The sequence below is a fragment of the Sphaeramia orbicularis genome, chromosome 24 (genome assembly GCF_902148855.1).
Source record: "Sphaeramia orbicularis chromosome 24, fSphaOr1.1, whole genome shotgun sequence".
Taxonomy (NCBI): Eukaryota; Metazoa; Chordata; class Actinopteri; order Kurtiformes; family Apogonidae; genus Sphaeramia; species Sphaeramia orbicularis.
The window spans coordinates 42,503,399-42,512,076 of record NC_043979.1 but is presented as its reverse complement, the minus strand read 5'-3'; the positions used below and the strand labels follow the sequence as shown (position 1 = coordinate 42,512,076).

Below are 8,678 nucleotides of genomic sequence, written 5' to 3'. Positions count from 1 at the left end.
CGCTGACAGGATCTGACGTCCCGAGCAGCGTGGAACGTGACTGGCTACTGAGGCCAAGCGGCGGCGTTTGTTGTTGCTAGGGTGACTGGACAGAAAGACTGAAAGAACGTCACCACGTCCGAGACGAACTGTGAGAGCTAAACTTTTATTGTATCAGTAATAAGATGAGTGGAATGCAAATGCATTCAAAAATGAACGCAACATCTATCACATGAACCTATATTCTTAAAATATGCAGATATTGAAAATATGCGTACACTCTGTAAATAAGACTCAGAAACATTTATCATTATTCTATTATTACCCTTATTCTCTTTGTTTTTGGACCCAGCTTAGAAATTACGTTTCTTCCAAATTAACATCACGTGCACAGTACCATTGACATTACAGATAACAATATAATTACACATTTTGATCACAAAGATTCTAACAAAATAATTCATTCTCAATCTTTTTAGTTTATTAGGGAAATTTCATTTGTCTTTCTTTTTCTTTCTTTCTTTCTTTCTTTCTTTCTTTCTTTCTTTCTTTCTTTCTTTCTTTCTTTCTTTTTTGGCAAATTGTCTGTTGCCTGTAATGTTTGATTAATGTTTGATCGTATGTGTATGGTTCTTCAATAAAGGTTATTAAAAAAAACTGTGAGTAAACAACTAATTGAGCATGATTAACTGTCACTATTTATCTGTTTAACATGACCCATCAATTTAACATGACGATTGTGTTTAACATAAATAACTGTCATTATTTAACTACCATAACCATAATTAATATACTACTGTACTACTACTACTAGTCCTATAACTATAACTTATAACATAAACAATTAACAGAACATGACTATTTAATTATTAAAACATAATTAACCATATAACATAATCAACTACCAGAACATGACTATTTAACAAGTAGAACATAAATAACAATTTATTTAACTATTCGAGCAAAATGAACCTTTTGCATTTAGCTATTATAACATAAACAACTTTCAAACTCAAAGTAATTGATCACCTTCTCTAAAGACACTGATGACGTGTTGAATAAAAATGTGAAAAAGTATTAGTTTGATCTGGTTTGCAACAGACTGTCTACTTCAACTCAACATCCTCTTCTTCTTCAACCTTTAAAACAGTGTTCACATGGCACTAGTTAATGACTTCATCCCATCAGTCCTGAGAGTGTCTCCCATAAGAGTCTTCAGAGTCCTGGTGTCTTGGTTCTGAATGGACCATACTCCAGTAGAAACATGGACTGTGTTCACACCAGTTAGGGATCACATCTAATGTTTCTGAATTTTTGATATCAGAGAATACTAACCTTTTTTCTTGTATTTTTTTGCTCAGAACCTCAGAAAATATTGTTTATGACTGTCATCTCAGAGAATAAACAAGATATTTTGCATGAATTAATTTGTGGCTTTAAGTTTTTTCTTACAGATTTGATTTCAGAATCTCACAGAATATTCCAGATTTCATCTTGTATATTAATGACTTGAATCTTCCAGAGCAGTGTTGGTGTCTTGTACATTTATGACTTCATAATTTGCAGAATGTGTGACTTTACTGTTTTGTTTTGTTATCAGAAAATCGTCCCCTCTGGTTGTAATGTTTTATTTATCAACACTGTTGTATCATGAATCCTGTGTAAAAAAAAAAAAAAGATCAAAACATACTGATGCACGTTTTATTGACCCTGATCATGTGACAGAGACATATTTTCATCAGGACAATGTATTGATTATAGTCTGATCGGCCGATAGTTTCATTGTGCTGATCAGATGAACCCATAGGCAGCGTCACATTACCATTTGCATGAACATACAACTTATACGACTGCTCATTTTAAACTCAAACGCATGCAGGCCATTAGTGACTGTTTCTAATACTTGTCGACTAATCACCGTGCAGGGTGTCTGTGTTTTCCTGCCAACACGTTGCAGCTCCTCAGCTCTTCAGGATCTGAACAATCTTATTACTCATTGACTTCATTGACTTCACCTTCACCTTGGAGAAGAACGCAGGGCTCTGATTGGTGGAGAAGTCTAGGGGGCGGTTCTCCTGCACACTTGCCTTAATGGAGCGAACATCAGCTGCTGATAGGCCAGTTTTCAGGAGGAGGAGGGCCGACATGTGAGCCTCACTAAGTCAAGAGAGAAGGACAGGTAAAAAGATACCTGAGCTCCACTGAGACATGCCTGCTGTCTCCATAGCAACCATGGGTTTCAGGTCACACATTCAGAGATGATATTTAACCCAAAAAGTGATGTAGATGTCTGAACCTGACAGTCAAAGCTCACAGTGATGAAGACAGAAGATATTTTCAGATATCATAAGCCATCATATCATGCAACAATGCAAAAGATGCAGCAAGACTAAAATGGTGGAAAACACAAAATGTACAGGGCTCAGACCTGGACATGTCCTGTGTTTGAAGAGGTTTATCATCTACCTGAGATCAGGGAAGCTCCTGGACAAACTAATCATCTCCAGGTGGACACTTCCAGGATCCTGCAGATGGAGAATCTCTGCAACGCTGTTAAGAACCTGAGTAAGCCACGATGAGTCCGTACAGCCCTGAAGTACCAACAAAGCACTGATTAAAAGAACTCACAAGGTTAAGGTTAACTCACTTTGTAATCCCCAGTGGGAAATTGTCTCTGCATTTTATCCCAGTAATCATGGATCCTAGCATTACCAAATTGCATTAACACATAAGGAGCAGTGAGCTGCCATTGAAGGCCCTTGGGTGCAAACTCCAGATCTTCAATTTACATATACCTGTTTTGATGGCAGGAAAAACTGAAAAATCAAACCCATAACCTAGTAGCTGTGAGGTTGAAGTGCAATCCACTACACAAACACACCACCCAATGTGGTCAAAGAGTACACAAGAAATACTGATGAAGAGCATGCAAAGCAGACCCAAAGTGTGAGTGTTTTCATATGAGCATGTCTGTGACTGACCTGGTCTGTAAAGAACTCATCCATTTTACGGGCGTCATCCCTGATCCTCTGAGCCCCTTCCACCTGCTGCTCTCTGCTCTTCCTCCTGCTCCTCAAGATCTTCTTCATGTAGTAATGAACCAGGTCCTGATAGAGGACAGAAAGGACCCACTAAAGACAGAACAGAGAGAGAGAGACAGGTGAAACAAACAGATTAAACAGACAGACAGATAGATGGAAAGGTGGATGGTGTTACCTGTCTACAGGTGAGCTTCAGATTCTTCAAATCTCTCAGGTTCACTGAATCCAGCAGACAGTCAATGACAGGAAGTGAACCGTCCAACCAGGCAGGGGTCCACAGCTGAGAGCAATACTGCTGCACACACACAGAGGTCAGAGGTCACAGATATGTTCATTTAATGATTATCAGGCTGATCATGAAGGGAATTTGGTTTGAAGATGAAAATGACATAAGAGACAAAACTAACTGTAAGGTTCTAGATGGTGAAGATCTCACAAAACCTGATAATTTGACTAAGTCAGTGGTTCTCAAAGTTTTTCTGTTGGCCCCCGTTTGGAGCAAGAAGAATGTCCAGGCCCTCTATCAACCCCAACAAATCTGTAACAGTAATAGTTATACTGTAATAGTTTGAGTAAAACTTTTATTGAAAGATACATCAATAGTATAACCATCATTTTCTTTTAATTATTTGTGGTGCAAACTTAAAACAACTTAAATTTTTGCTTGAACGATGTAAATAAACTCAACAGGATTGCTCCCAGAGACATTTTTTCCCAAGTAATAATATGAAATGAGAAATGATCTTGTTATAACTATAAAAATAAGGCTGCGTAAAGTTCTTATTTAGAACAGTAAACTAATTTTTGGTAAAAAAAAAAAAAAAAAAAAAGGTGCATATTTTAATAGTTTCAGTGGTTGCAGTGAGCCCATTTTACATAGCAAATATTCTCAGAACAACAAAGTGAGAAACACTGCAGGTTTTTCTTTTTGCTCCAGTAAAATACTTGTCCATTCTCCAAACCTACATTTTTTGTCTAGTCAAATGAGAAATCATCATGGAAGTGGGTTTGTTTGCTGTACGCCCCTAAAATAAGTTTGGGGTGCTCCAAGGCCAAAGCATTAGTTCTGCTTGTGTTAACACAAATTAAACAAATTTAGGTTGAAGAACATAATGAACGATCTTCAAATATCAACAAAGACAGAATCTGGACTTGGAGACCCTGAACCATGTAAATGATGATGTATCTGATGTTAATGGTGAATGGTTCCATCCCCAGGTCTGGGTCAGTACCTTCTTTTGACTGTGAAAGGGACACGTCAAACAACTGTACCCACAATCCCTCAGCGCAGACAGGGTGTCCAGACAGCGCTGTCTCTGCTGCTCTGACAGACTTCCTATTTGGTTGGTGATGTAATCCCTGAGGAGTCACAGAGAACCAATCAGCAGTCAGGGAGCAGACAGGAACAGGTGAATGGGTGACGGGCGTACCTGAGCTGCTCCTCACACACCAGCTGGGCTTTGATCACAGAGCTGACATTACCATGGTCACCCTTCACAAAGTCCTCCACCGCTTTCCTATAGCTGAAACATATCACATTGTCACTCACAGAGGTCACAGGTCACATGCTCTGCGTCAGGTGGGAGGGGCTACCTGCTGAGGAAGCTCTCTAGGTGAGTAGTGATGCGTCCAGTTTCGGCCTGGTCTGAGACGACACAACTGAGGTCAGTGAGGACACTGTTGATCATCTGGAGCAAAGAGGGAGAGATTTTCCAAAGATTCATTGACAAAAACAGCTACCAGGAAAATGTATATGCATTTTACAGACGCAAAACAGACAATTTACAGACAGAATGTAGATGAAAGAAACATCAAAACAATGAAAATGGTGTAGAGGACAGTCATCTTAGCAGAACTGAGATTCAAGTCGGTCCAGATTGAGCTGCACGTCTCCCTGGACCCTGGCTCACCTGGATGACGTCCAGCGCCAATGGACTGAAGCAATAGGTGTCGATGAACTCAGGTTCTCCGCCACTCAGCCACATCTCTTCTTCTTTCTTCAGCGCTGTTTGAAGCCACATCTCCACTCTGGTCTAAATTTACATCCATGAAGATGAATCAAACAGGAGCCTGATGATGATCCATGATCCAATCTGTTCACTCCATGTTCAGTTAAAATATAGACCTACTACTGATCTGTACTGACTTCAGATTAAGATAAACCCATGAACAACCACTCAGGAAATAGAGATACACCTTTACGCCTTAGTCTGAAAATTTAGTAGAAGTTTATAACTGGCTGCAAACCTGCTACTTGATAAATAAAATCCTGCTCTTCTAACTGAACTTTGAGGAATATAGACACTGATTGAACAGTGTGTCCTCAGACCAGTCCCAGCTAGTTTTTACCTCACTGTGGGTCAGACACTGGTCCTCTAGGCGGTTCAGGTCGTCCTGGGGCAATAGAGGACCCAGACAGGAGGTCTTTATCTTTCCATCCAGATCCTTATGTTTGAGCACCTCACTGAAGAAACAACACATGACTCAGCACAGATGTTTCCCAGAGTGAAAGAAATCATACAAATCCAAAAAAACAATTTGATGAACAGTTAAAAATGAAGCTGAAGCTGGTTTTAGAGTGCGAGAGACTCACTTTGGGTAGTAGTGGTTGGTCCAGAACAGCAAGTAGCTGCAGTCCTTAACGTCCACCCCAGAGCCAGCGAGGTCCTTCAGCCTAGTGGAGAAGCTGTGCTGGTATAGACCGGCGTAAACATTCAGGATGTCCATCTCTGGGGGGTAGCAGTCCTTCACTGTCCTCTCCACGGTCAGTAGGTCTCCTTCAGGGCGCTTCCCATCCTACACACCTGCACAGGTTTGACACATAGCTGGACTTTTTACATTTATTTTAATCTTTTATGCTTGTATCTTGAATTTACTATAATTCAGGAAATGCAGGTTGAGGTGTGAGGGGCTTTGGATCAACACCAGTCCTGATCAGAGTGACTCACCTCCTTCTTCAGAGCTGAGGACAGACCATTGGTTTCATCTGCAAGCTCCTCCACAGCCTTCTTCAGTCTGGACTGGACCACCTTCTGTAGCAGTATGTTGTGATTACGGAGACACTTCTGAGGACGCCAAACAGGTACCTGGTCCTCTGGGCAGCCGGCCCACCGTTGGTCCTGCTTCTCCTGCTGCTGGATGGAGGCCACGGCGCTCCTCAGGACCTCCAGATCCCCTGTGGAGGAGGTGAAGGTGTTGTGTACGGCCATTTGGATCTGCAGCCACAGGGCCTCCAGGTCCTTGTGGAGCTGGTCCTCATCCTCCTCACTATGGGAGTCTTGACCAAACAGCTGCTCCTCCCTCATGATCAGCCTCCTGCTGATGCTCTCCAACTGCTCCTGATCTTCCTGCACCTCCTCAACGATCAATCCCCCATCTGGAGGAAGCCATAAGAACAGAATGTTAGAGGGATGAGTTCTGAGAAACTGGAGGTGAAGATAAAAGAACTAATTCAACTTCTCCATTGTAGGAAAAGTGAAAGCTCTTGGTGTCTGTGATTTTATTCATTGTTTCATTACATCACCAACAGATTCTCCAACGGATCATGTTTTCTATGTGTTATTATTTCATCATTTAAGTTGCAATCAGATGCTTAATGGTAGAAAATTTTAAAAAATGGATAATTCACCACAGATAGATAAAAACTAAAGGCAGTTTGGAAAATGTGACAAGAAGAAAGTAGAGATATTTGGGTTCAATGTAGGAGAAAGAGGACAAATCTTTCAGAAGAATAAATCCTCCTGTAGAGTCCAGATAATGCTTCTGACCTGGAGAGATGTTCTGTTGGTTCTTTTTCTTTCCAGGGAACTTCAACTTTGGCAGCTTCATCTTCCTTGTCTGTGCTCTGTCCTCTTCGGCCTCTGCACCTCCTGTAAACGACAAAGAAGTGTTTCATCTACAACATGTTCCTCATAGTCTGAGTTTGATAAGGTTGAGTTGGACTCTGATTGGACGAATGACCCTCAAAGTTCTGCAGGAGCCAAAGACACAGGAGTGATTCTAGATAATGTACAGGCTCTTTAGAGCAACAGTCACTGAGTTTGGAGAGGAAAAGGCAGAACATTGGACAGCTCTTCTCATTTTAGAAGCAGATGTTTATAAACCCATTACCTGATCCAGATCTAAGTAAAGTCTATACAAGTCAATCAAGCCCACATCATTAATGTGAAACACTTTGCGAAATTGATAAATGAAGAATAAAACAGCATCTCCGTCCTACCTTCCATCGTCTGGCCATTTGATCCTCTGAAGAGAGGGCGGAGTCTGTACCTGGGCGGATGTATCTGCGTAAACACTGTGGTCTGATATCACCTTTCATCTGGGTCACACATTGTTAAAGACTCAAACAGGCTGATTTAACCCTTTCATGTCCTGCTCAGCTGTTTGTCAGAGCAGGGTATGAACTGTCATGCTGAAAACACCCACTAGATGTCAGTGTTTCGCTAAATATTCTGCCTTTTCAGTACATCTCCTTTAACAGAGCATCACTCCCAGGTCTGAAAGATGTAGAAACAGACGTATGATTCTAGAATGTTTGCAGGATCTGGCTGAAAATAAACAGTAAAATCAACAAAAATAATGTATTATTTCTTATACTTGCTTATAAATGATCAACATAATTGTATCTTTAATCCTTTTACTATACTTCTGTTTTACGGTGATAGTAAAATCAATTGTCCCTAGTTAAGCAAAGATAATATAATTAAAATATAGTGTTGTTTACCAAAACACTTCATAGATCATACATACATCTATTTGATCAAATGTCAATACACTGACTGTTTTTGTCGCAAAGATTAAAAAATACAATAAATCATCCTTACCTGAGTGACTTAGACGCCTCTGACTGGACAGGAAAGACTTCATCTTATGGAGCAGAACCAGAATCTACCAGGGTCTACCAGGGTCTATTGGGATCAGGATACACCAGGATAAGAATCTACCAGGATCAGGATCTACTCAGACCAGGATGCACCAGGACCAGGATCTACCAGGACCAGGATCTACTCTAACCTGGATTCACAGGGACTAACAGGAGGTTTAAATAGGGACCAGACGAGAGATGAGGACAGGACCACGACAGACCCTCAGCATCAGCATCAGCACCACTTTCACTTTCACTTTTAACATCACACTGCAGTCTAGTCATCCTCCTTCACCCCCCTCCATCCACCATTTCCTCCTCCTCACCTCTTCACTTTAATCACATTTTTTTCCTTTCCTTTCCTTTCCTTTCCTTTCCTTTCCTTTCCTTTCCTTTCCTTTCCTTTCCTTTCCTTTCCTTTCCTTTCCTTTCCTTTCCTTTCCTTTCCCCCCCTCCCCTCCTCACTTTCTTCCTCCATCTGCTCCTCATTCAAGTCCCCTCCCTCTCTTCTTCCATTTCCTCCCTCTCCTTCTATCCTCCCCTTTCTCCTCTCCTCTCTATTTCCATCACCTCCTCTCTTCACTTTCCTCACCTCCTCCTCCCTCACCTCCTCTTCTCCCTTTCACCTCCCTTTCACCTCCCTCAGCTCTTCACTTTATCACCTCTCCTCCTTCTTTCCTCTCCTCCTTTCCATCCTCCATCTCCTCTTCTCCCCCTCACCTCTTCATTTTCATCACCTCCTCACCTTCTTTCTTCTCCTCACCTCCTCCACTATCTCCTCCTCTTTATCCTTC

General features: G+C 41.3%; 1 protein-coding gene across 1 annotated transcript; it reads right to left on the bottom strand.

Annotated features, from left to right (window-relative positions):
• Positions 1-1,372: 1,372 nt before the first annotated feature.
• Positions 1,373-8,199, bottom strand: tnfaip2a (tumor necrosis factor, alpha-induced protein 2a). Its single transcript, XM_030129178.1, is given in 14 exon segments — positions 1,373-2,136; positions 2,446-2,570; positions 2,961-3,110; positions 3,196-3,315; positions 4,253-4,379; positions 4,451-4,543; positions 4,614-4,708; positions 4,931-5,053; positions 5,370-5,484; positions 5,614-5,797; positions 5,800-5,824; positions 5,969-6,396; positions 6,788-6,889; positions 7,844-8,199. Coding segments are annotated over 14 exon segments (1,926 nt in total). The 5' UTR covers positions 7,887-8,199; the 3' UTR covers positions 1,373-1,940.
• Between the last annotated feature and the right edge of the window lie 479 nt (positions 8,200-8,678).